This window comes from Lepisosteus platostomus, chromosome 19 (genome assembly GCF_059453375.1).
Source record: "Lepisosteus platostomus isolate fLepPlt1 chromosome 19, fLepPlt1.hap1, whole genome shotgun sequence".
Classification (NCBI taxonomy): domain Eukaryota; kingdom Metazoa; phylum Chordata; class Actinopteri; order Semionotiformes; family Lepisosteidae; genus Lepisosteus; species Lepisosteus platostomus.
In genome coordinates this window covers 2,700,258-2,728,050 of record NC_142629.1, presented here as the reverse complement: position 1 = coordinate 2,728,050, position 27,793 = coordinate 2,700,258, and the positions used below count along the sequence as shown (strand labels likewise).

Genomic DNA, 27,793 nt, shown 5'->3' with positions numbered 1-27,793 from the left:
CCTGTTCAGCTGTTCCTCTGTAAAATGAGCCTGAAGCTGAGTACATGATTAAAGTATCTCCCTGATATATCCTTTGCCTGTGCTCTGTCATTAAGAGGCGCACCTGCAGATGCACCTATCAGGTGGGCTTACTGCAGTTGTTCTGTTCATGTGTACAGTCCTGCAGGGAGCTGCTGTTATTTGTTTTGTGTCCCTAGTCTTTAATTGGTGATGACTCTTTCATCGCTCAAGTTTGTAGACTATGAGCAAGCAGACGTGGAGGAGTCTTCACCCATCTGGAGTGACTCTGTCCACAGTGAAGAGCTGAAGTGTTGCACGGAAGCAAGTTTTTCTTTGCCCGATCCAAGATCTATGACACCCTTGTTCTGTCAGGTGCCATAACTCCTGTGCGGTTTAATGCCTGATGGTTATTTCACTGAATCAGTCTTGTGCTGTACATTTTGTGCTGTAGTGGCATGACTCTCGGTCAGCCCATCGATGAAAATGAGACGTATCGGGTTTGAGGAAGGACAACTAGATTGATGGTGTGTGGAGAGTGGCATGGCAGTTAGCAATGCTCTCTCGCAGCTCTTGGGTCCGACTTGGGGCGCCTTCTGTCTGGGGTCAGCATGTGGTTCCCCAAGTCCTTATGAGACTTTTCCTGGTGCACCGGTTTCCTTATACCTCCCAGAGACATGCTGGCAATGTGAACTGGTGTTTCCATGTGTGGACGAGCTGTGAAGAACTGTGTCCTGTCCAGAGTGTTAATCCTGCACCCTACCTGTCAAGCGTACTGTGTTTTTTCTGATTGCTATGACCCTTAGCAGGAAAGATACGTTTTTTTTGGTGAAGCATAGATGATTGAAGTGGTAGCTCAGGTTCTGTGGGAAGAGCTGGCCCCCGGCTTTGTGGCTTTGTTCTCCACATGACCTCATTGGCCTGTTTTAGTTGAGGAATGTATGTTACTGATGTGGCTTCTCAAGCACACTGCTCTCTGCAGTGACGTGGCTGTGCTGGCAAGAGGGCTGATTCCCGAACCCTAAAACACGAGCCACTGGGTTTTAAACGTGTTTTGGGAACGGAAGAAGGAAACTAATAACGTTCCTAAATTCAGAAACATTAATCTCGCCTGAATGAAAGTTTTGAATTGGAAGTTCCCAAAATATCTGTTTAGCTTTGAATAACTTCACTGTGTCGTTTTCTTATTAGGAAAAGAGAAGTGAACATATATTTGTGGTCGAGTTCTTCAAGAATGTGGTGCAGAGTGACTGGTGTGTGCCAGGCGGCTGCTCTGTGGAGCTGTGATAGAAGAGCTGCACTCTCGGTAACAGGCTGGCTGCCACATATCCGGTTATCTAGGGACTGACAGGAACACCCATGCCTTGTGATCAGCTGTCACTGCCGAGAGGGATTGTGGAGGTTCCCTCAGGAGCTGTTGTGCATGCAATGGTCACCTTCCAGAGCGCTCTGCAGATAGCCGAGGAAATTGAATGCATCTGCTTCCTTCTGTCTTCCTCTGGACCTATCTTAAAAGCGCTGCCTCCTTCTAACTTTCCTGTCGGGGAAGCAGGGTTTTCTCCTGACACTTTTATGCCACGTGTGACTAATGGCGTCCGACGAGGAAACGCTTACTCTCCCGTAGTGAGTTTAATTGGCCCATCAGCCACGCTCGGCACAGGAGGGTTTAGAAACAGCCTGAGCAATATGAGTGTTTCGGAAGAGCGATGCCCAGCAAATTGAAGTCTTTCCCTACTTTTGTTATGTTTGTAGATTTTAATTGTCAGTAGTTCAAGGCATGCGCTAAGGGATGTACAGTTTGCGATGTAGTCGTCTGAAATTGCACACTGTCAGACTCGAATTGCAGGAACTGAAAGGTCCGTAGGTTTGAGACAAAGAAGTAAGGGTATTAATCTGGATTGACAGTTCACTAAACAAGAAATTTGCTTCCTGGATGACTGTCAGTTAAATCAAATGGAACCCTGTTCCATCCATTGCATTTTTTAAAGAAGCGAAACTGAGAACAAATGAATTCAAAGAAGAAATGAAACCCTGAGCCACAGAGTTTTTCCATGGATTAGAGTACTGTCTGTGCAACTGTGTGTGTGTGCGTACTCATGCACATGTGAGAATTTGCCAACCAGTGCACATCTGTCCATGTGTTTTGGGCTACAATGCCAAACCTTACATCTGCAGCTTAAAATGGTTGTGGGGCAGCAGGGATGATCTGGCAGTGCCAGTTGTTTTAAGGCAAGGGAGTCCTTGCTGACAGACAGCTGCTCATTACATTTCACAGCTGCTGGGGCAGCGTTTGAAGTCTCATCTTGCAGGAGAAAAAGAAAGCTGGTGCTCTTTAATGATGTCTCCTGTTCGTCGCCGCTCGCGTTTGAGGATCGCAGTGGACAAATTACAGGGCTGATTGGCCACCAGACAGTTTCCGACAGGGCTGTTCCCTGTCCCTACCTTGCTTTTAGCAACCACAGAGGAAATTAGTGCTCAGTGCGGAGCCTTGATGCTTCCATTTGGCTTCCTTTCTTTCATGAGAGGGCCGTCTGTGATGCCGGTCTGCAATTTGCGGCAGAGTGTGTGTTTGCTGAGCCTGGGAGCCCGCCTGTGCTGCGATAGCAGGCAATGGTGGGTTGATGTGGGAAGGCAACCCTGCTTGGTGCTCCAGACTGCAGGAATGGAGGTGTGTCATCCCGCTGTGGTTTGTGAATCAATGTGTTGGCAGCCAGCGTCAGATGGGAGCCCTCCAACACAGAGCAGCAGAGCAAAGCTTCTTTGGCAGAGACAAAGCACCACAGCTCCTGGAAAACATGGGTTCCAGGAAAGTCCAGGAACATGAGCACCCAGCTCCCCACAATGAGTCTATTTCTGATGGAGCATCATGATAGGATTGGAACATAAAGTTTTAATGCACAAATTATCATTATTGCTAGGACATTTGTATTGCAAAAACAATCCTGCTATTAATCCAGTGGTTTCAAAAAAGCATCTGTGTAGCAGACATGATCAAACTCCACTTCTCTCTCTTGAGGTCAATTAAGTAGATCTACGTAGTATCATAAAGATTGTGCGATAACAGGGAACTGCATGGCCAGAATAGGATGCCGTGATTTCTCAGCTTTGAGAAGTCATGTCAGGTCCGATCCTTTGAAGCTCCACTGGGACGTCAACATTAACACCTCTGAGTCAGTAGCAGCTGTCCTGTCTGCTCTGGGTCAGGCGGGTCTCGGTCATCTGCACTAGAGTCCGTGATCAAATCTATGATGAATATGTTTGGAAAAAATCTAAACCTTGCAAAACTTCTCTTAAACCTTGAAAACATACGTTTACTGAACACCTCTTTTGGCACTTGTAAGGAACCTCTTCCTCTGATGCTTAAAAATGCATGAAAATGCTTAAAAATTAGATTTTATGTCTTTCACTCATGTACAGTTTTCCTTTTTCTCCCCCTGGCTTAAAATGAGTGATTCTGAATCAGATGTCCTGAATGGATTTTCACGCATTTAAAATTGCGGCCCCAACCAGAGTGCTCCCTGATGCTGATGGTACGACTCTCCTCTTACAAAAAAAAACGAGTGCCGTGTACCCTCCGTCCCTCTAAGAGGGTAGAGTACGCGTCTGCTCTGGCGAAGACGGCAGCTTATCTTGCCGGCTCCTGCCCCTCCCACTCACACATCTGCTCCGCGAGCTGTGGCCCAGCCAGTGTGCGGTGGAAATAAGCCGGTTCATCCCCTCGCTGCTCCAGTGGCGCTCACTCTGACAGCCATGATTAATACGGGGAACATCGCGGTTCAATGGGATATAATGGCAGGCGAAAGGTAGTAGAGTGAGGGCTCAGCCGACTGGCGGAGACTCCGCTGCTGGTGTCAGACACACTTCAGCGCACGTGAGCGTGCATTTAGTAAACAATCAGCATTTTTTCAAGAGAAGTAGCCATTCTAAAGCAACCGCAAAAGCCCTACCGGTGCTGTTAAATGTGTTTACTTTTCTGGCCGCAGTTCTCACCTGAAAACAAAGTGCTCTCCGTGCCTGTATCGATTTTGTCATGCAAAGCTTTGGTCTCGGAAGAGGGGGGAGGGGGGCTTTACTTCTCCCTTTGTTAAGGTGGCTTTAAAAAAAAAGGCAGTTCTGCACCCGATTGTTTTGTCCCACTGCTGATTCTGCATGCGGCGTTGATTCGCTGAGATGGGAAAGGAAGGTTTGGGAGGAGCGCGCATTGCGGAGCGACGTTACTGGCAGGGCGGTACCTCTGACCCAGGAGTGAGCACTCTGCTCGCAGAATTGTGTTGACAGCTAGGAGGACTGTAGGCCACAAGCTACAGACCTAAGGGAGGACAATAGCCTCACCTTCCTCTCTGATGACCAGGTGCGGCCTCACACGTCTAGTCCAAACTGGACTGGCAACATCCTAACTGCCAGGACACCGAATGCAGCTGCCATACTGGCTCAGATTCCATAAACCAGAAAAGGTGTAATGAACAGAGCACACTTCCTCACTCTGGCCTTCATTATACTTTTCAATAAGGCTACTTCATCTCCAGTCACTACTGAACCCATCACTGATCTCTGCTGGGTGGTCGTCCCTTTAAAAACAATGTTTTCAGACACTACTGTGGTTATACAAACAGGTAAGCTCTCAACTGAGAAATAAATAAAACTCCAGTGCTCTGGGAAGACTCTGTGGGGGACAGTTTCCACGTATCCTTAGTTGAAGTCTGCAGTTTAATTTGTCATTTGTAATTCATTAAACACAAAACTTTTAGTGTGTTAGGATATACAGTAGTACTTTAAGACATTTTGACGATATTAACATGAATATATGTTTGTGAGAGAATGACAGGCATTTGACTCTGCCATTATCAGCCACTGGAAAGTGTGAGGGAGCAGTCTGGGTATGAGCTCATCACCAGGAATTCAGTTTTGGTCAGGAGCTACCTCTCCGAAAAAGAGAAGTCTGTTCTTTTGCAGGGGTGGGATGGATGGAACACAGTTTTCTTTGAGCTTTCAAACTCGATGGATTTTTTTCTTGCCAGAAATGACTAAAGGGTGTTGTTTAGTCTCTGAATCTGTTGTTTTCCGGTGCAGCTGAGAATGTCATTTGATTCGAAGGCAGGCCGCAATTGATGTTGACAAACCCCTGCTTGTTTGGTTATTTATAGACGCTCTTTGTCTGCGTTGCCCTGGTTCTGTGTCTTTTTGTTTTTCATGCCACCTTTATGTGCTAGCCTTTTCTGTTTCCTTGCACTTGTGTAGGGGCGGAGGGGGAAAGGCCAGGGATAATGTTGTTGTCAACCGTAGTGATGACCATGTGCAGAATGTCCTCAGGCAGGGGCTGAATCTGCAGTGAATGTATACCAAGGCAAAGCATGCCCATCGGACCTGTTACAGCATGCTCACTGTGAAAGTCTCAGAGGTCCAGCCCTGGGGCGGGAGGTCTCTCCCTGAAAAAGGTTACTTGTTCTGAGTGCGGGTGAGCTCGTTCACAAGCCTGGGCTGCACCATCAGTTGACTGTGCCTATACCCAGGATTCCCCAACAGCAGCACATAATCAACCAAGCAGCGCCCGGGACGGCGGCAGGCTTGAGCTGGCCAGGAAATCGTCAGGCTGCTGCACAACAGACCCGATGAACGTGTGGTTGATCCCTGTGCTTTCCGTGCAGTCAGAGTGCCCCCCCCCTCTCCTGCCACCCTACCGACTGTGCGAATCCCACAGCTCTCCCCCGCAGAGTGCCAAAGCACTGCCTGGCGGCCCTGACAAGCACGTGTCTCAGAGGAGAGTGTGCAGCAGTCCTCAGTCCTCCCTGAGCTGGTCTTGGAATACTGTTAACAGTTAATCATCAGATATAATGAAAATGCAAGCGCATAATTCACATGACTTCATGAGCCGACGCACGTAATGTTGGACGGTGTCGTATGTACTGTGGTGTACAATACTCTTAAAGTTCAGTTGATTAAAATGTATTGGGATTCGCAGTATACATCAAAGTGAACAGGCACTGTCTGTGTATCTCAATTTTTTTCACAACTTTTGAAATGCACTACTTCTCACCAAACTGGTCCTGCCTGATGCATTCCAGTATTCTTTAAATCCATGGGGATGGAGTGCAGTCTGGTTAAACAGTCGAATGTAAAAAAAGAAGCGCTAATTCACATCTCTGACCCCCATTGACCTTCGTGCCAGGTCACCCTGGGGTCAGCCTGGCCTGTTATGGGAGAGAGTGCGCTCACATTCCAGCAATTCCATGTCCACGCTTTCTGGAGCAGTGCACGATCACGGCCGGGTGCGTGACAGCTCATCTCGTTAATAGGAGATGCGCGTCTAGTCAAACTGCCAGCGTTTCCTTCCTTTCCTTCCTCTGCCTTTGTCCTGTCCCAGTGTTCCAGTTCTTAGTGAACTCGTGACTTTAGCTCCATGTCAACATGCAGCACAATGTAAGAGGTTCTGAAGCTCTGTGCTGTACTGTACTGGTTGTGTACTCTGTAATGGATCATTGCGGTTTGTGATTATGGACAGCGTTATGGGGAATAATGGCTAACGCCACTCAAGACATTTTACCATATGACAGAGCCAAAAAAACATTTTTAATATAGCACTGAGGAGAGGAGTGCCTAGTGCTAAGCTTCTTTCGGCTTGAAATAATATATTTGTTCATAGTTTTATATTTTGTTTCCAATGTAGTTGAGTGCTTAAAGCAGTGGGTCAGATGAGCTGCAAAGAGCATCTTGGGCTCTAGTTATGCGTTGTGTTTACAAAGCTGATCTACTCTGCATTACACAAGCAAGGTAGAGTGTGTACAGACAGGCGCAGTGCCAACAGGTGCTACAGTACTCCAGCTGAGTCGCACAGCATCCAGGCAGACCTTCCACAGTCCTTGTACGAACCCCCTGTTCATTCACTGCAGGGCCTGCCTCAAGTGCATCCACTGAAGTGATGTGCGCTGGCCTGAACTGTCAGTGTGTTTCACGTAATTGGCCTGCAGATTGTCAGCAGTGGTTCAGGCGCTCCTTAAGGGATAGTAAAAGGACGGTGTCTTTTGATATTAGTGAAAAGAGAGACTGAGCGCTGAATTCAGAGTGCTCTTTCCTTTATCAGAGGAGTGTGTGTGTGTCTACAGAAATCGGTTTGGCATTTTTGTTTGGGAATTTTAAGCTGTGACCACGGTGCTCCCTATATCCCACGCAGTGTAATAACCCTGTTTATTGCAGCTGGGTGGGTAGAGTTCCAAGCTCTGTTGTACGAGGCGACGTGACATCAAGTCAACAAGGAGGTGGGAGGTAATAACGGGTCTGCCGTCCTGCTCTCACTGCTGTACGGCGCGCGCTTTCGCCAACGCGCTTCAAGGACAACGCCTGTGCACAACCTGCGATCTCGGTCTACGCCAGGCCATTTGAGTTTGTACATTAACGGAGGCAAATGCTTTCTAGGCACAGTCTGAGGGCCCAAGAAGGGCTGGAGGGTGGGCGGCAGTGGCTCGTAGCAGAGAGCAACAAAATCTATAAACAAATGCTAGAAAATAGCAATTCATCAGCATAATGTTGTGTGCCACACTCCAGTAACTTTTCTAAGGCACTGAGAGAGGATACAATGCAACTCAAGGCCAAGCCGCAGTGCTTCTTCACTTTGTGCATAAGGGCTGCAGTATTGACTGTAGTGTACCTCCCCACAAGAAGACCTGTATGGTCACTTGCTTTAAGTGCCTTGGGGCAACCTTGTTGTGAAAGCCGCTATAAAAAACTTTTAATTGAATTGAAGATTTGGTGCCTTCAAGGGCTGTAGCTCTGCAAGACTAAAAAACTGTTATGAATAAGAAAAGCGAAATGGGACTGCCCAATGACAGGAGAAGTGTACTGAAACTGAACATGTTTTTGTCTTATTTTACAAGTAAACCACCTAGCTAAGAAAGTAGGGTGTTTGTTGGAGAAATGTGAGTCAAGTGCGAGAGCTCTAACCACTCCTCCGCACTTCTGCCTACGTTGTGCAAATTGCGCTCTTAACACCACTTTGTCTTAAGACTGCGACAGCTTTGCCTGCTGATCCTGCGTGACTTCACTCCGGCCTGCAGAGGAGGTTCTAAACTGGTCTTGATGAGCCCCGAGGGGGACGGTGTCTAATCTCTATGCCGAGAGCTGCTGTCTCTCGGGCGCACGTTTTCCCACACAGTTCTGCTGAAGAACACTGGAAACTATTTCTGCCGCACTTTGGGATCATTCATCTTTAAGCTCTCCTGTTTGTCAGTCTGGTGATGCAAACATGAGTTCCATATGTGATTGACAGCTACTGGGAGATAACAAATTCACTTTAGATAGTTTTCCTGTGTGCATGTCTAGAAGGTGAGGTCTGCCTTTTTATGACTGAAAGACCAAAAATTCCCTATGTGTTCCTGGTAACCAAAGCAGAGCAACCGTTTCTCCCCCACGATTAAAGACGTGCTATAATTAGAAAGCTACAAATGTCAAGTTCCCTGATTAACTAATTCTCATGACTCATTTTCTGTTATTTCCTGCTAACGGTTGATTTCTTTGATTAATGCACTTCTATATCTCTTAAAATAATAGTTTGAGGAAGTATGTTTTCAAAGTGGTCATTTATCAGAACATGGAGGCAGACTTACAGTAGGTGCTGCAGCTAAATATCCACTTGTAGCCCGATTTTTCGGCGAAGGAAAAAAAAAGGGATGACCGACGTCGCTGAGAGCCTGTGATAGTGAGCTTTCTGACAGTTTATGATGAGAATGTATTTTGAAGAACTGAATATACTGGAAATGTGTCGCTGTGTCAGCCATGTACCCTATGAGGAAACCCCATGCATAACGGATTGAAATTGAAATCTGCCATGTGTTCTACTGATGCTGGCCTCTTACAGGCATTGAGATAAGGGCTTAATTCTCCATCTTTTATCCACAGCCACTACATCCATAAAGGGCTGCTTTGGGTAAAAAGAATAAGCTGTTAAGACGGGGACTGTTCCCAGCCCTTGATGTCTTCTAAAGAAGGGTGGAGACTGTCCCCCTCCCCCTCCTTTCCACCCCTCCCACCAGGGTATTTTCCCCCTAAGCTCACCGGTCAGGGAGCTCACCGTGGCGACAGCCCCCGGAGATTGATGGCTCCCTTTCAAGGGAGTTGTGAAAGGCCAGACCGAGGGTGCCCGCTGGGTGCCCGTCTTGCATACCAAACCAGGCTGCTCATTCACTACCAGCAGAGCCAGCTCGCCTTTCTCACAGCGACACACAATAGCACATGTGACTCGCATTCCTCATTCCTGCACCGTGTGATTTCAGCCGAGAGAATGAGCGAGTGGCTGGTGGGCCTGCTGGTCTGAGCTAGGCTGACAGAGGAGGCCAGAGCCTGCTGGCTGAAGAGCAGAGGCTGCGAGGCCCGGCGAGAACAGACTAAGAAGATGTTTGTCCTACCTTTAGCAGAAAGGGTGCGCAGTGCGTTTTTATAAAAAAAGGAACAGCAGTGAATCATTAAAATGTGACAGATCGTAAAAAGGATGTATTCTGTACCCAGTGGTTTACAAGCAATTCTCTGCTGTGCTATCCACAGCAGCCAGGACTTGGGTGTGGAAGCGGCAATGCAGGTCATGTGACTGGTAGTCGCAGCTAAGAGCAGTGTTTGAGAAGAGCGATGGTGCTCCCATTGGGGGATTCTTAAGGTGAGTGATGTGGCAGAGGATGGACTGACTATATTCTGAGGGCACGAAACAGAGTGCTGGGAGTTAACAGAGTAAAATCCCAGAGTGGACTATTGTAGGAGTGATAATTGCAGTTCTGTACATTAGTGAGAGCTGTGGGGCAGTGACTAAGACGAACAGAACTGCCCAAAGTGCCTATCCCATGTACCCCAACCCTGCCCTGACCACACTGGTAGCCTCCTGTGTGCACATGTGAAGGCAACTGGGAGCACTGGGAATGAAACTGATCGCTACTGAAGATCTGGAAAGGACATGAGTTGTGTGTCTGTCGATTCCACTAATTTATACAGTACTTACGAGTGAGTATTCCCTGCAGTTCTGAGTGGCCTTTCTCCACGCAGAGGTCAGGGGACAGATGGGTAATTGTCAGGAAGCGAGCGGCAGCAATCCGTCCTGTGGGCTGCACTGTGTGGAGCTCGGCTGCGCTGGAGAGGGGGTACAAGCCATTTGCCATCGGTGCAGGACGAGGAAGAAAGTGTGAGAGCTGCAGGAAAAACCTGCCTGCTGTGCTCCTTCCTTCTATTATCATTATTGCAGTCATCATCATTATTATCGTTGTTATTAATAAGTGTATTCTTAGAAAGCAGGTCTCGGGAGACGCTGCAGCCTTCACATCTGCTCCTTCCCGCGCGTCTGCTGTGCTTGGCAGTACTTCCCAGCGACTCTGCCAGCACCACTCGCAACAAGCAAGGGCAGCACCACCAACCCAGCGGGCTTTCGCTTAGTGCAAAACTCTCGAATACGGATGCGACCCAAAGAATAACTCCTGACCGTTTTCAAACTGATGGAATGAAATGAATGCTGCTAGACTGAGGAACGCTAGAGCGAGGAATTTAATCCTAAATAAATGTTTGTGAGGAATTTCCACTATGGGACACCAAGGTTTTCTAACAGTGTAACAAGCCACATTGAAGGCATGCAAAATTTATAAGGAACCAGAGCAAATATAAGGTAATTAAGTAGATCTGCTATGATCATTTGAACATGCCCTCAAATTTAGGTAAGGGGTTCCCAAATCCTGGTCCTGGGTTCCCCACATCTGCTGCTTGTCCTTCCTGCAGAGCTCTGTTACATCACTGAACTCTTCACAGACGTAAATAATAGGATGACCGCAATTTGGTTTTTGGTTCCTAAACATGTTGGAAGTTACCCTTTAACTACTGCATTTCATAAGCATCTTAGGATATCTGGCTTTGGAGTAGAAAATACAACTTGCAGAGGTTGATCGGCTTGCTAGGGCAGTGAATTGAAGAGTTTGGCTACATTAAAGACCCACCAGTGTGGGAGTCCACTCCGAGCCGGGGCTTTGAACACTTGGTCTGGGCAATGCTTGCTCTGAGTCTAGTCACTAATCGGGACCTATATTTCACAGGCTGGCAGCCCCTGGTTCATTCAGCTTGATTATTGCAAAGCCGCTCACTTGAATTTAAATGTGGACTCGCACGGGGGGGAGGCAGCTGAGTTATTGTCACTGGCTGGTCATTTATCCTTTCGTGAGCAGTGGTTTGCAGGTTGTGTCAGAATGCTTTATCTGCCGGGTGATTTATCAGACTGTAGCTTCACCCTGTGGGAGCTGGCCGAGAACGAGGCTGGGTGAAAAATATCCACGGCGCTGTTAAACCGAGGGGTAAGGCAAAGGCGGGAGGAAGGCAGATAAAATATTGGCGAGAACCGCTGTCTGGTGCGCCCCTCCCATGATGGATGATGAGGCTGTGCGCCCCGTCTCCCCCCTCAATCCACGCACACACCGGCCTGGGGGAGACGCTGCTGCCAGAGAGTGATGAGGTCGGTGTACCCACAGCACCCTGGGAAGACAGATCCCTGCATCCGATCGATGCTCAGCATGCTGGCAGCCTCCCCACCTCCAGTGGTTTCTCAAGCTATTAATTCTGCACACTGTAATTTCCTCTTAAAAGCCCCCTTTCTGTCCCTGTAGAGCATGGAGCAGACTAGAGATTAAAGAGCTCCTACTGTAGGTCTCAGAAATAGAACAGAGAGATAGGGACGTGTAGTCGTGTTGCCGGGTTTTCTCAAGCTCTGCTTCTGTTTTTCTAGAGTACACTTCATGCTATGAATATTAAGTTTTCGATTCCTTCTTTTGCAATAACTCCTGGCTCTCTGAAATAAAGTGTCCTCTTTGGCTCATCTGTTTAAGTTACGGCACCAGTGCGAGCATGCCGAAAGCTAACATCGGCATAAAATAATGTTTTTTAATAAGCTGTTATACGCTCCTAGTTTAGAAGGGTTAGGACAGGAACACAGAAGGTGCCCTAGATACCATTGCTCAACAGTTCTGCTCCTTTATCAGCTCTGTCCAGAGACAGTTTCAAGTGGGCCGCCGCATCTTTTAGATCCAGGGCAAATATTTCTAGTTGCAAATCTGGTAAGAATGAACAGAATGTAAATGAAAAATTGGTCTTTTTTTTACTTTGGAGGAAATAATTGTAAACATAACAAGAAAAGCAGATCAAAGGTCAGCTGTGAGACCCACCACAATACTGCGGTTCTTGATCTGCTGTGCTCTGTTTGCACAGCTGGACCAGTTATCACTTCAGTCAGGACTGGGGTGTGACAGCAACAGTGTGCTGTTCTACACCACAAGTCTCACACTCCCTCCCACTGATGACCAAGGGGCTATCCGGATTTACTTACAGCTTCAACTCCAGGATTGGGCTTAACTATTGGTTGTTTTATGTTATTAAATTTTTTCAGATTATTCTAGAATTGACTTTTTTAAACCAACACTTGATTCTCAATGCTGTAGCTATTCTCCAGCCTGTCCAAGAGTTCATTTTCTCAATTTAATCAAATCACTTATCACGATCATGGTAAAATTTATTCCACGGCTCTTCTCTGAGGAGATAACTCTGATGTTTCTTAGTGTCAGTTTTAGTATGTCCTGTGTTTTGCCTTTTCGGTGTTCAGTGTGCTCTGAGATATCATGAAAGTCACTGTACAAGTTCAATCTCCCATTGTTATCCTTACTGTGAGATCCAAAGGCTGAATCCGAAGTCTGCCACTCTTGCCCTGCCCAATGCAGTCTTGAGGTCGGTGTCTTCCCTGTTCAAAAACGTGACAGCAGCAGCACAGCAGCAATGGTAAACTGCATAATACTGTAAGTGAGTAGGCCATTTTGAGTGCCTATAACGGCTCCAATGTCAGTAAATGAGATTAATACAGTTGTAACAGCACTCCTGCCATTCTTTGTTTAAATGCTGAGAGACATTAAGGGCGTCCCAGGCAGAAGGCTGGTTTCTCATTGGTTGATTGGTTTCTGTCCATCCATGCCTGGCTGATGCTTCTATTTTGTCATTGTGGCAGGTCTTTGCTTCCTTTTGCTTTACGACAATTCGAAGAGAGCCAAGAGGCAGCAGAGCTCTGTCCTATCTCCATGTTGTTTGAGCTCTTACTGGGGGAAGAGAGGGCGGAGCACGTGAAAGTGGACGTTCTGGGCTGAATGTGGCTCAGTTCACAGAACCGCCCAGCCACTTTGTCACAAATGCTGAGACTGTATCAACGGCACAAAGACTTCAAAGAGTATTCAGGCAGCCTCTTAACTCCTGCCGGCCCCTAGCATAGAAACATTCTGTAACATACAGTTTGACATTGGAAAACTGTATTTAAGAGCACGTTAATTTTACATGTACATGAAAACTCCCAGATTGTGTTTAGAGTCCCTAAATTGCTTAATTTCAAGGTTTAAAATTATTTTTGGCTGCTGAAGTCCTTCCCGTTACCCACAGTCATCATGAATCCGTCAGTGCTGTGGCTATAATCTCCGAAGGTTTACACCGCAGGGAAATAAATCCCTCCTGTGGAAAAGCTCTTCAATTTTTTTCAGCTGGAGCTGAAGGCGTATTTCGAGTGTGCTACCTTGTATATTTTATGTTAATCTACCTTATTTAACCTGTATAGAAAAGTACAGTACAGTAAAATATTCAGGAGTTTTCGGCATCATCAGTACAACTTCTAAAAGAACCTATGGGTAATAAAACTTGAAATTAATTAGCCAGCAATATACCTTGTGCCCACCGACTGCTGGGTTAGAATCCAGCTCACTGCCGCCTAACCCTAAATCAGGCTGATCGGGCTAATAATGTGAGTCATGTTTGCTTTATATGTTCTATATACTATACAAACTGCTTACGTTATGTTTATATTACAATATCTGCTTATGTTGTGTTTGGTTCCCAGGATGGGTACTACTCCCACCGCCCTAAGGAGAAAGTGCGTGTGGACAGCAACAATGAGAACTCCGTGCCCAAGGACTTTGAAAACATTGACAACAGTAACTTTGGGGCGCGCTCCCAGCCGCAGAAACAGACCCCAAACAAGCACAAGGAGAGGCTAAAGGAAAAGGCGCAGGCGGAGCACAACTGGAAAGAGAATTCCCTGATCCTGGGGAAGAATTCCAACGAGGTCATCCAGTACGGCGAGGCCAAGGGTGCAATACTGCCCCATCCTGGAAACAACCACACCCAGGGTCACCGGTCTGCGGGACTGCTCTCCAACCAGGCCCACCCACCCCTCCAGCCTCAGCAACGCCTGCACCCCCACCAGGGCAGGAAACCAGGGCCGGCCACTGCCTCGCCCGAGATCAGGTACGAGCCGCACCCCAAGTGCGAGATCACGGGCAAGGAGGCCATCTCCGCCCTGTCCCGTGCCAAGACGAAGGAGTGCCGCCAGCAGATCGCCGAGGTGTACTGTCGCCACAAGGAAGGGCAGCTCATGCCAGAGAAAGTCGCTCGCTACTGCCCTTTGGAAGGTGAGTTTCTCCGCTGCATCACCAATTCATGCTTTTCTAAATTTTTTATTTAGCTGTCTTCACTCTTAGCCCCTTCCTTGTTGCCAGGTGTCTGAAAGGTTATATTAACAAGAACGCAGTCCAACTGCAGCGAGGACTACAGAGAAAATGAAGTCTATTTCTCCATAACTGGCATAACTGTATCTGCTGCCTGGGTGAGCAGGTATTCCAGTGTGAGGGAACTGTGAACAGCCTTTTTGCGGTGGTTGCAACTGAAAATGGAGAAAATCAACAAGTGATTTGGTTCTTTTCTTAAATAGCCATGGGAAGCACTTACTGTGCATGAACTGTTATTCCTTTTAAATACCGCTCTCCAATGTTTTGCACTTAAAACTGATTGACGTTTAAATATTATTCCACCTACCCAAGCCAACTGAAAAATGTTCTCCAGGAAGGCTGCACCTAAAACACTTAATATCTGCAACCCCATGCCAGTAGGCGCCTTTTAATACAGAGCAGAATGATTAACGTTGAGCTCCATGCATCTTTAATGGGGTGTGCAGAGAAGGCACATCGACTTTAAGTCGCAGTTCTGCCCTCAGCATAGAGTAATGAGTCTGGTGGCAGTGCAGGCCAGCTGGTGCTGTTGTTGGGCGGAGAGAAGAGGGGGAAGAGAGGAAAGGGAAAACAGAAGGTAGAGGAGGACAGGGAATATTCTGAGAAACTGCACAATTTCCATATTAGAAGGCACTTGTAATATAGACTAAATTGTATGTATGATTCTAATGGTGACAAATCACCGTGGTGGTTGGCAATAGTTTGTGGATAGAACGTTTCAAGATTAATTACATCTGAAAAATTCAGTCAATTCAGATCTCACTACAGGTGTCTCGGAGACCCGTTTGCACTAATCTCAGACGTCCTTGCCTCATTCGACATGTGATCATACATGGAACACGTACATGAAGGGCTGATGGCAGTCTGTTGATTAGGAAAAAGGCAAACCTGCCAGGAGAGATACAGCTGTGAATGAGGGTGGAAGGAGAGAGAGTACACCCCCCCCCCCTTGGGGCACAGGTTGTGCTTCGTATGGACCTATGCTCTGAGCCGCGGCCTGCAATCCAAACAAATTAAATTTCCCTTCTATTGATCAAATCATTTTTTAGCACGTTTTGGCGCTTTGATTTTCATTTAAATTGGCAGTCGGTAATTCACTGTCCTCTTTGAGCTTCCGACAAACTGTTCATCGAGCGGGGTGTTGAATCGCACCCCCGAAGCGCGCGCGCGCACACACACACTCTGCAACGCACAACCCCTCCAATCCCCTTCCTACAGATCTGTTCGTGCAGCGCGCGTACAGATCCGTGAAACAGAAGCCTGCACGCGAGTGAACACAGCCACCCTCCCTCCCAGCCGTGAGCTCTGCTCCAGCTCTAATCTTTATGCACGCCTGGAGTAATCTTTACAAACCTGTCAGCCTCACCACTTTTAATTGCGTTCTCTGGGACATATTTGCTGTTGAAGATGTCACCTTACAATTACAGCCAATTTCTCAGGCTGACAGTCAGAGCGCGGAGGGGGTGCAGGCTGGGGGAAGAGTGTGATGATGCTGGTGTGGCAGTCCGGATGTAGATGTAGAGGAAACCAGCGGTGGGGCTACTGGGGTGACTGGCTGGGGTTGCCCTGTCACATCTTACCTGTAGTCCTGTGGACTCCCTCCTCCTCCTCCTGCAGTGTGTCCTGCTGACAATGAATCAGCCCTGGCTCTCCCCCCATCTGACTCTTCCTCTCTCCGGCTGCCTGCTGGTGTCGCGTCCAGGTGTATGGGCAGCAAAGACTGCTGGCTGGAATGTCTGCCCCATCACCTCCGCACTTATGCATAAACACACCCATGCAGGCTGGTTTTACAGTGATGCACTTGTCTTTGTTCTGGAGGTCAGGCAGGTTCTTCCACGTCGGTTCATTATTCTAAACTGCACCCATGGGCGTAGTGCAGGAGTGACTGGCCTGAAGTGCTTGTGAGTTGCTTGGGGTGGACCATGCGTGCTTTACTGCTCTGGCGGTTTATGCCAAATGTCTATAAATACAGTAAAATAACTGTGGTGGGAGGGAGCAGGGGAGCTGCTAATAGAGTGTCAGGCTGGAGGAGACCGATTTAACCTATAAATGAGAGGAGTGAGGTGGCAGCTGATTACCACAGTAATTACTGCAGATCTAATGCCGAAGCTGGACTTTTTTCAAGGCAATTAAGATGCAGGGAGGCAGCAGTTGTACCCCGTCACGCCCCTCTCTTAAGGCCACAGCTAAAAGACTGGGGACAACCCTGTGCTCTGATCCTACCTTTCCGAAGCTTAGACCCGTAATGAGCGAATCCCACCAGTCCTTGGGCGCTGTGTTGCCTTTATATACAGAAAAGATTATAGTAATTACCCGTCCATGGCTCATCTCCCCGAGCAACATGCCTCACTTGCAGATATAATAAATAACATATTGGCTGTAATTTTATATACCCACTGAAAATTATCCCAACACTGAGTAGTGTGTCTTGCTTCTGCTTTTTTTGGAAGCGGTGTGTGATGTCATGGCAGTACACACGGGCAGCGTACTTATTTATACATGCAGCATATTTAGAAAGCCACAAGCAGTTGCGTGCAAGTCCGGTCAGCCACTCCCATAGGTCAGCTGCTCTGCCAGGCCCGATGGAGTAGGAATTCTGAGGCAGGGAGGCAGGTGGTGTTGGCTTTGAAAAACCGAGCTGGGTTTCAGCCAGCGATTTAGAAGATGGGGAAAGGGATGGAGTTCTGTTTGGAGCAGGTTGTTATTTGATTTTCTTAACCTTGGGGTCACCAATCCTTTTTGTTTTGACGATCCCTCCAATCCCCCTCCCCACCCAGCTTGGGAATCGGCAATTCGTAATGGCATTAGCTCACAGCTTCTGCCCATGCACTGCACCGGGGTGGGGGAACTGATGACTGTGCACCCATGATCTCGGACGTACAGGCCCGTCAGGTCTCGCACACCTTTCTCACAGCTGCCCCCGTGGTGTTGATGAGAGGAGAGGATTCTGGTGTCACCTGGGCACCTGGAGATCATCATGGGTCACCATTGAGCAACATCCTGAAGATATCCTAGCACTCAGTAATCCAGCTCAGAAAAGGCTACTGGAGCAACTTCTGGTCTTTCTCAATCTTGCATAAACCTTATGGAGGCTCCCGTCTGTTGAGCTTCATGCTGACCCTGTCCTCCTGCCTTTGTCCACTGTCGTGGTGAAGAGAGTAGATGCTGGGCTGTAGATTTACGTAGCGCTTCATCGTTTTCGCTTGTGACTGACATGTAGAGTCCGTTGAGTGTTTGATTTCAGATGCTGAACGCTGTGCCCAGTGTTAATAAAAATGGACTGCAATGATGTCCACCATCTCTTTTCAGTCTTTGCCAGCCAAGCGCTCCCTCTCCCCTTTGATGTCTTTGTTACAATCCCCTCTTTTCACTCCCTCTCGAACCCGCCTCCGGCTCCAGGCAAGGCCAACGTGAATGTGCAGTGGGAGGAAGACTCGGTGGAGAGCCCACCTGCCCTGCCAGTGCGGATCGCCTTCATGTTGGTGGTCCATGGCCGTGCCTCCCGCCAGCTGCAGCGCCTCTTCAGGGCCATCTACCACACTGACCACTTCTACTACATCCACGTGGACCAGGTACGACACTCCCCTCTCGCCCAGCACTCCTCATCACCAGTATTCACTGTCCCTGCTGTCAGGTCATAGGCCAAATCCAGTGCTGTTTGTATAACAGGCTTTTTGTGTTGAAAAGTGACTATTTTTAAACTGAACAGAATACTGCAAACCGAACAATGCGCTAAAGAAGTCTCAAATCAATGTTATTTGGATACTATAATCCAATTAGAAACAGTAAACCTTCTCAACACCCCAGAAGTCCATCACTTTTTAAATTACAAAAAAAAATCAAAAGATGTTTCCCAGGTTTGTCAGGGGTAAAAATAAGAATCTCCAGCAAACAGCCTGGGGACACCTCTCTCAAAGACGGGTCATCGCCCACCCTCTGCAGGAGAGACAGATCCCCAGTTCCAGGAGTGAGAGGCTTTACTGAAGTGTGTACCTTTCACCATTGTAGTAAAGAATCTCTGTTGCAGAGGGAGCGCCAGCAGTCAGGCTTTTAAATAAATGCCAAGCATGGCACTTCCATCACATGATGTGGCACAGGTTATTACCAGGGGATCTGCTGCCTCAATTACAAATCTCTGTCGTGCAGTCTTTGTGTTTCAGTGTAGAAGCTGATACACACACTGCACCACTATCACGCTGGTGCTCAGTGCTTACTTACAAGCTCCCTATACCATAGACCCATGCCAGGGAAAACTGTTGTCTGTTGTCTTGGATTTTTTTGAAAAAGTTTCAAACGTCCCTGTTGAATTAAGGCAGAGTTGTCTCCCCATCCCACACAAGATGAAATATGAGTGGCAGCTATAAGATTACAGCTGTGCGGCTCAGACGTGAGACAACATTTTTGGAAAGAACTTAATTACAGTTGTATAAGCTGGGAGGTTTTGAACCAGTATCAGTTCTTAGAGGCCGACTTATCTCGAGATGTCAAGTGTGCAGATATCTAGAATTATTTTTGTGTTCTGGCTCATGATGTCTGTCTCTTGTACGCAGTGGTGATGAGCTACAATCTGTAATCAGAGTGTGAGTCACTTGCTTAGAATTGGTACACTTTAACAGCTACACCAGGTTTTAGTCCAGTAAAGGAAATACATATATTTATTCTTAATTCTCAGTTCCCCGTTCATTCTGAGTTTACACATGCATATTTTCTTTCATTTTGAAGGCAATGTTCTCCTTTCCCGTGTTGTTTGTCACTGGGCTGTATTGATGAAACCTGCATTCCTTTCTCTCCCCACAGCGCTCCAACTATCTGTACAGACAGGTAGTGTCACTGGCGAGTCAGTACCCCAATGTACGCATCACACCTTGGAGAATGTCAACTATTTGGGGAGGGGCCAGCCTGCTGACCATGTACCTGCAGAGCATGAAGGACCTGCTGGCCATGAGTGACTGGAGCTGGGACTTCTTCATCAACCTGAGTGCTGCAGACTACCCCATACGGTGAGAGGCATGGTTGAAGACACGGGACAGGGGTTTGGGGTGGGGGGGCTGTCTGTTTTAGTCAAGTGAAAGGAAGGAATAGAGCATGGATAGGCAGGGGGTTGCACACTGAGACTGCAAAGTACATCATCTGGCCAGGCATTTGAGGGAGAGTACAGAGCCCTTTCCATGTTACAACAAGTATGTGACACCATACCAAGCTCAAAATGGAGTAGATCTGGCCACATGGTCTTGTCAAAAAATCTCATACAGCAGCTTGAGTTCACTCCAATTCTCTACCAGCGTGGAATGGCCTGAGCTCTATCTCCATAGCTACTGGTGGAAAAGACATAAAGGTTCTGTATAGTTTCTAAATAATTGTGGAATACCTACGAGAGCCAGGGCAAAACAGGGCTGAGTAGCCCACCTGGTGTGGACCAGGCTGGTATATGGGAGGATTGGAGCTGCGATGTCGATATGAATTTCCGCAGCAGACAGATCCTCTCTGCGGGAGAGTCTGTCAGCTTATAGCCGTGAGGGGTTCTGTTAGTTGGTGTTAGCATCCCTATCCTGTGTAGATCAATAGCATTTCAGCTGTTATTTCAGGCTATCAAAAATAAAGATCCAGGAATCAATAACAATAAGTATGCACTGTATAGTAATAAGTCACAGCTGGGTTCTCGTGGAGCTATGTCAGGGCACTAGGGGGCATGTCATACACCCTTTCCTTGGGTAATCCGGGATTGCCACCAATAAATGCCCGATAGAGCATAGATTCCCTTAATGCCAGTAAGAAGATGGTGTGAGTGCTCAGAAGATGGTTGGCTTTATTGTTTGTACTGTGTGCAGTATGACTGAAATGCAGTATGACTGAGATGGAATAAAGCTGCTGATGTGGAGGGGGGCACAGCTGGGGGACAGGTGTCAGTGTCCTCCTCCAGGGGAGGAGGAGAACTTTAAGAGAGTGCCTGTGTGTTGCTGCAGAACAGTCAAGCACTCACACAAACTGATGAGTGCGTGGAAAGTGTTTATGAAGAGATGGGGTGGGGAGAGAAGCTGAGATGTGTTCTTAGCAAACTGCCTTCCTGCCAGGAAATTTGCATTTGAGGCATGTTGTGCAAAAAGGCTGACAGCAGGCGATTTTTATTTCTTACCTATACAGTAGGCTGCTGAGTGAAGGTGAGAGAAGCAAAGACATCTCAATACCGTGCAAAGAAGCCCAATCTGCAAAAAAACGCAAGCACTGCGGTGTCTTGAGAATGTTTTCTCGTTGTTAGAGCAAGACAGAGGTAATGGCAGAGTTTCGGCATCATTTTTCTGAGGAGTCCTTTGCAATTAGTTCAGAAACTCTTCTTGTAGGGCACACGCTGCTGTTTAGTGGCTCTTAATGGGGATCTTCAAGTGATAATAGAAATAAGATGCTATTGTGATGCTACTAATTTAATACTGAAACCAAGGTGAAATCCACAAATTAATCCGTTTATTTCTAAGGCAGGTCTTGATAAGTAATAATGGTTCAATATTTTAATGTTTTTTAATTTCCTATCTTTTCTTTACTTAAATGTTTTCCACAGTTCTGTAGTGGGGCTTAAGTGAAAGCTGTTTTAAGAGCCAGTGTGAGGTAATGCCAGAAACCTGTAGTACTGTGGCTCACAGACTGTTCACACACTAATCTGGGACCGATAACAGCCAAGAGGGCAGGTTGGGAGAGAGCAGATATGAACAAGCCCAGTCTTAGGCCTGGAGACACAATCCCTCTGTCGGGGTGTTCCTAATCAAAACTGGGTCCTGCAAGGCAGTCACGCCTCCGTAACCGTTTACTGTAATGCCTCCAGTTCTGGTCCTCTTCCCCTTTTCTTCTTCCTTTTTTCTTCTTCCCTTTGTCTTGCTAAATCTGTTTCGTTCTCCGAGATCCCGTGAGCCACCGCTTGTGCGCTGTAAGGGAGAGTATAGCCTGCCCTCCAACGTGGGTTTCTGCATTGTCTTACTTTTCCGATCCTTTGTGTCCTCTGGGTGGTAGCTGGCAAGCTTTCAAAACAAAATCAGGGGTGTAAACTGGCGGGGAGCCTTCTTTGCCTGTCGGTACTGCCGCTGGGAGTGAGGGGCAGTAATACCTTAGCTGTCTGTGAGGTTGTGTGATGTATCTACTATACTATACATCCGTGAGGAAGTAAAATGCTGGCCAAACTGTGCATGCTGGATTGAGAAACACTGTTGTAACATCTGTTAACTATGAACAAGAAGCTTGTGGCCTTTGATAATCTAATTACCACAAAGGAGGTAAGATGGTTTTGATTGTATCCATAGTTCAGCGACACTCCACTGCTGGCCGTATGCAAGTCTGTGGCTGATTAAGAAGTCCTGCTGCAATGATCCTTCTGTGGCTGGGTGGGACAGGGTGGCTGTGGACTCTGTGCTCACTCTATTACTTCTCCTCTAATTCCCTGATATTATCTGCCCTTCCGCATGGTTTGCTCTAAAAGCTACACAAAGCATGCTCACTCAGCAGGAGTACATGCAGACCCAGAGGCAAAGGGATGGGTTACACACTCACTTTGTTAGTATGGAAAGGGCTCTTTGCTGCTTTTAGTTTTCTTTTTTTTTTTACTTTTTCCTTTTTATAAGGCAATACATCGGGTTGTATAGACTATTTAGAGGAGGACCGAGCTTCGTTATTCAGGATAGGCCATAAAGTCCCAAGTTTAGACTCTCCAGCTCCCTCTGCTGGAAGACAGGAGCCCTCCGTTTGCACAATCGGCAACATCATCTATAAACCACAGGCTGTTTGGTCATAAAGGATAAGACTGTGAGGTTTGGTAACAGGTTTCAAGATCATGTTCTTGAGACCTGGTTTGTGTAGATGGTTTTCATCTTCTCTGTTGATGTGCAACACAAGTCTTCCAATACTGAACTTCAGCAGTGAAGCTCGCTCTTATACGAGCTAAAATGTTCAGGACCAAATGCTTCCTGTTTAGAAAGAGTCAGACCTCTAGACCCAGTTTTTGGATGAAATGATGAAATATGAATAAAGTAAATTGTTTTTTTTTACCTTGTTACTAATATAAAGTCCAAAACAGTTAACATTTAACTTGTGTGCAGAACTGACTGCAGGACTTGTTCTTTTTGGTACTTTTCATTGATTGATTTAACCTCAGAATGACTTGTAGCCCCAGGCATCATCCTGACCTTCTTCTCCCGCCTTCCTTCTCTGCAGGAACAATGATCAGCTAGTGGCCTTCCTGTCTAAATATCGGAGCATGAACTTCATCAAGTCCCACGGCAGAGACAATGCCAGGTGAGTGTTCATCCTGCCCCTGCTTGTCCCGCGCGAGTAAAAGTTTCCTGGAACGGCCCCTAGGCCCAGCCTAGCCACACGCAGCCACAACGCTCCCCAGACTGGGCAACCAGAAGAGCTGGATTCTCCCAAGGCTGGACGGATTTTGCAGAATTCACCTCCGTGGCTCCAGGGAGGGAGTATGACCAAAACACAATCTGTTCCTGGATGGGGATGAGCTATGAATGCCACACCAGCCTCTGAACCGTCTTCCCAGTTTCTCTTCTCTAGTCCAGGTGCTGGAACGCTACTGCCAGTTGGAACCTAACCAGTATGGAAAGCCTGTACAAAGCCCATCACACATTAGCCATGCGCAGTCTCTTTCAGAGAAGGGTCTGCGCCCAGTCATGTCGCTGTACCCTGCCTTGTTGGTTCTGTGGAGCATCGGTGCTGAAACCCAATTATCCCCCCCCCCCCCTCGGGTGGTGGGTGCTAATTAACCTTCTGATGGCAGCAGTCGAGGTGCAGCCATCGCACCCTGCCAGAGTTCCCTGAGCCTGTCTCAGACCACGCCACAGGAGCTCGCATTAATGAGGTGTTGCGCCACGCACCCAGCTGGCAGACTGGCTAGAGGGCTTTGTGCCACTGAGGGGAATGAATGCTAGTTAGAGCCACTGGGCCTGCCTCGTCTGCACTGTTGTCTCGGTTTTAATGAGCTGAATTTGTATTGAGAGGAAAACATGCCGAAACTTGTGCATGATTACAGATGTACACAGTAGTGTTTGCAGCGGTCCACCAGCACGCGTGATGGTTTACCACCTCCCTGCATGGAAGAATATGTCCACATTTTACCAAAAGACAAGTTCAGTAATAAAACTAAATCAGGCTAACGGGTGTACAATGATTCTCATAGGAACATAGTTAAACCACCCAACATCCATAGAACCTCTAGCCAAACCAAATAAAAACTGATCACCAGGTCAGATGGAATTCCACGGAAAAATACAGATATCCTCTTCGGAGTGAGCTTTGCTAGGGTGTTTTCTCCACATTGATCAGCAAATGCATTTTTTTCTAGTTAACCATCTTAAAGGACACACTTTAAGCATCACCTTATTGACATAAGGGATTATGGAGGATGTTCTGGCGTTTGTGATGAAAAATAAGGTTTTGCAGATGGTTATCCACTGCAGATCCTTCTGATCGGTGTCTTGTCTGCTTGTTTGTGTGCTTGTATCCCAGGTTTATCCGGAAGCAGGGTCTGGACCGGCTGTTCTTCGAGTGCGACACCCACATGTGGCGTCTGGGGGACCGCAAGATTCCCGAAGGCATCTCTGTGGATGGAGGTTCTGACTGGTTCCTCCTTAACAGGAAGTTTGTGGAATACGTCATCAACTCCCAAGATAACCTGGTCACCAACATGAAGCGGTTCTATGCCTACACCCTGCTGCCCGCGGAGGTAAGATTCTGAGTGACACTGGGTAGTCTCTGCAAGGGCACGTTCCCTTGCAGGTCAAGACAGGTGAGCTGGCGTGATGAAAAGTCTGGTCCTGTTTGTGTAGCTCTCTGAGCCCTGATCCAGAAGCTTATTGCAAACCAAATAGTCTTAAACAGGCTTTAAGTAGCAGGTAAAGAGCCAGAAAGAAAGTTAACCTTCACGAATTATGCAGGTCATTGGATTAGTTAGGTCATTCAAAGGTAAGCTGGGATAGAAGTTAAAACCCGGGGCCGTAATGTTTTAACCTGTATCTTCACAAGTGTCAGTACAATCTAATTTGTGCCGTGGGGTGTCTTTTATAGCATAAAGTGGTATGGAAACATCCACAGTTAGAATTTGTTGGGTTGTTTGGAATATTAGTGCTTAGTCAAATAAACCTTTCCATACTTGGTTTGAGCCATGAAATTTCATAAGATGAATACATTAAAACTACGAATAAGAGAAACCCAACATCTCTATGTATAATGTTTCAAGAGGCTATTTATACTACTTAGTACCTACCTTAGCCTAGACTTGTTCTTGACTTTAGTAAAATATAAATAAATATTTTTAGCCACTATCCTTATACATCCTCTATCCTTAACGTACATAAAAGCCTGTGTTCTAAAATTCTGTAGGCATTCTGATGTCAATCAAAATCACGTGTTAAAAATGTGTGTATAACTACTCCAAGACCAAGGAAATAACATTACGCATGAGTCATCACCGACAGGACAGATAGTGAATCTAAAAAGACTTTGTGACGATGAGGGTTAACTGGAAAATAGTTGATTCTCCAAGCACCGCACTGTATGCATACCTTCTTCCTCCGTGCTAAAGCTCAACAGCAGGCAGGTATGAGGAAGACATTTGGATGCATTTTGCTTGGGACTTTCCACTTTCCCCTTAGTTGTTCTATTTGGGTTACCGAGGTATTTCCAGTCCACTGAGGAGCTGTGCACTCAGGACTCAGCACTCAGGAGTGGGACTACAAATGCTACTCCCCCTTAACAGCATTGAAGTGAATCATCCTGCCTCTGCCCCCGTGTCCCGCAGTCCTTCTTCCACACGGTGCTGGAGAACAGCCCTCACTGCGAGAGCATGGTGGACAACAATCTGCGCATCACCAACTGGAACCGCAAGCTGGGCTGCAAGTGCCAGTACAAGCACATCGTGGACTGGTGTGGCTGCTCGCCCAACGACTTCAAGCCAGCTGACTTCCACCGCTTCCAGGTGAGCCTCCTCTCCGCGGCCCCGGTGGGGGGGCGTGCTCAGTCCCGAACAGCGCCACCCAGGGGCCTCATCAGTGCCTGTCTGTTACTCCTAAATGAAGAGATTATCTCCCTTAGCTCTTTCTTCTCCCGATCTGAAGATAACCAGAGATAAAAGGAAGGTGATTGCCGGAGCAGATTTTATTCATATCGAGGAAGTCATGGGGAGTTGACCACAATCTTGTATGTGCCGCAGACAGAGGTGCTTTGGACTAGAGATAGGGGATTGTAAGTGGAGGTAGGTGTAAGTCCAGCACATGTGGCGTCAGAGAGAAATAGCAGCACTGTGTTAGATATGTAAAAAGATGTTCATCGGGGTTTTGCCGGATCTGACTTGGTACCCAGTCTTAGTCTTCTGGAGGATGTTTGTCTGGTTGCTCATGCTCACTTAAGAGCAAGTCACTGTGATCGTGTGATAGTGTAGGGTGAGAGCACACCATGTCTGTGCCTTGCACTAAAAGGAAGATCTTGACAGGTGAGATTCCCAACTTGCACTTTAGTCAAGAATGTGTAACTAAAACAGGGGCATTAGTAGAGATGGTTAGGGATCAGTTTCAAGACAGTCATTCATAAAAAGGATTCCAGTAGCAAGATGTACAGGTTTACAGATTTTGTGAACTCTGAGACTGGACTGTAGATGCCCTGAGCCTTTTCTCCTGCTCCTTGTGTTGTACCTCATATCCGCTTACATCTGTTTTTAGGTCATGTGATTTTTGCATGTTTAAGTGTGTCTTGTGAGATGCGCGTCTTGCACAGAAGACTGAAACAAAATATGAAAAATTACAAGAATCTTCAGCTGCACCTGCAACACAGTTCTATTCTTATTAAGTCTTCAAAGTGTCCTGAAACATTGCTTTGTACGACAGATTTGTCCCCATAGCACCGCTTCTGAAAGTTTTACAGTTTACAGGAAAATTCCAGTCGGGCAGTAATTGCTTGAATCATTCTTTGATACAGTTTCTGTAGTCAGGGATGCAGGTGAAAATTTACTTTGGAAACCTGAAACGGACGAGTTCACACGTGGCTTAAACGTGCGATTCTGAAGTTAACAAATGAATGTTTGTGAACGTTATGGGTTGTTGCACAGCTGCAGGCTCCTTCCCCCTGGCACGTCAACTCCTGGGATTTGGTAATTCCCAGGTAATTACAGCATTAAGCACTGGCCCCCCAACTGCCTTGGAAAACACAGCACATCAGGCAGACACCCTGCCCACTGCTGTGTCTGTGCAGCTCTCCTGTCATGTTGTTATGTTTTTTAAATGGGGGATTTTCTTTAAAAGCCTGGAAAGGGAAAAACTCAATTTACCTTAACTTCTACCTTGATTTACCTTGAGGTAAGAGAAGAGTTTGGGAAAGGGGGACACTCTTCTGTATGAGAAGGAAAAGAGGGTCTCTTTGTTGTATCTTGGGGAGTGCTGCTGTTAATGATGTATCTGTGTGCCACAGAGTGTTCTCTGTCGGCCAGAGTTTTTGTGGGCTGTTTGTCAGAGAGGCTGCCAGTTCAGAGCGTGAAGACAGGTCTGCATTGTCCACACTGTCAGGAGCTTACTTGAGAGCGCTGGCCGCAGAGTACCTCGCCGTAAACTGCTGCCCTGCTCCAGCGTCTTCAGCACAAGAAACATTTTGTTTGTGAGCCAAAGAGCATAATCTAGCGATTTTCATGAGCTCCTGTCAACCACAATCGGCTAGTGGGTAAGCACAGAACGGCACTGTTCACTGTGAGTCCTTGCAGCTGCTCTTACAGAACAATTGGCCATTAACAGTGTTCCAGTCATGGACCTTCAAGAATAAGCTAATGTAGAGGGTGATGAAGGTGCTTGAAATTTGTTTCGGCAGCGCAGTGTTAATAAGCCCCTGTCCCCGACCTGGGAAGCTCAGTTGATAGTAACAGGATTTATTCAGAACAGCCCTCAGCTTCCCTCAGTATTATTACTTTTCTGAAGAATTACAGAAAGAATTTTAGGAGCTACTTTGAAGTACTTAAAAAGCTGGAATTGATGTTAATCCTTTGTTGTTTATCAGCCATCTGAGATTCAGCTCAATGTTTAACTTCATACTTTAGGTTTTGAGCTGTACGCAGCGGGTTTGTTTTTGCAAGAAAAGCTTTGTTGGATCATCTGTATCTGCAATTCTGAGCTCATACAAATCCGGTCAACCAGAAACTACAGTTGCCTCCAAATTTATTTACACCCTTGATTAGTATAATTTAAAACTTAATTAGCAATGGAATGGCAAGTGTGCATTGAGACTTTTGG

General features: G+C 46.9%; 1 protein-coding gene across 1 annotated transcript in view; it reads left to right on the top strand.

The window, feature by feature from the left end:
- xylt1 (xylosyltransferase I) overlaps window positions 1-27,793 on the top strand; it is a 56,650-nt gene that overhangs the window by 16,514 nt on the left and 12,343 nt on the right. Inside the window, exons 2-7 of the mRNA XM_088613151.1 lie at window positions 13,871-14,441; window positions 17,937-18,109; window positions 19,335-19,537; window positions 22,731-22,811; window positions 24,033-24,249; window positions 25,324-25,500. Coding sequence (XP_088469277.1) covers window positions 13,871-14,441; window positions 17,937-18,109; window positions 19,335-19,537; window positions 22,731-22,811; window positions 24,033-24,249; window positions 25,324-25,500 — 1,422 coding nt within the window. The remainder of the gene's footprint in view (window positions 1-13,870; window positions 14,442-17,936; window positions 18,110-19,334; window positions 19,538-22,730; window positions 22,812-24,032; window positions 24,250-25,323; window positions 25,501-27,793) is intronic.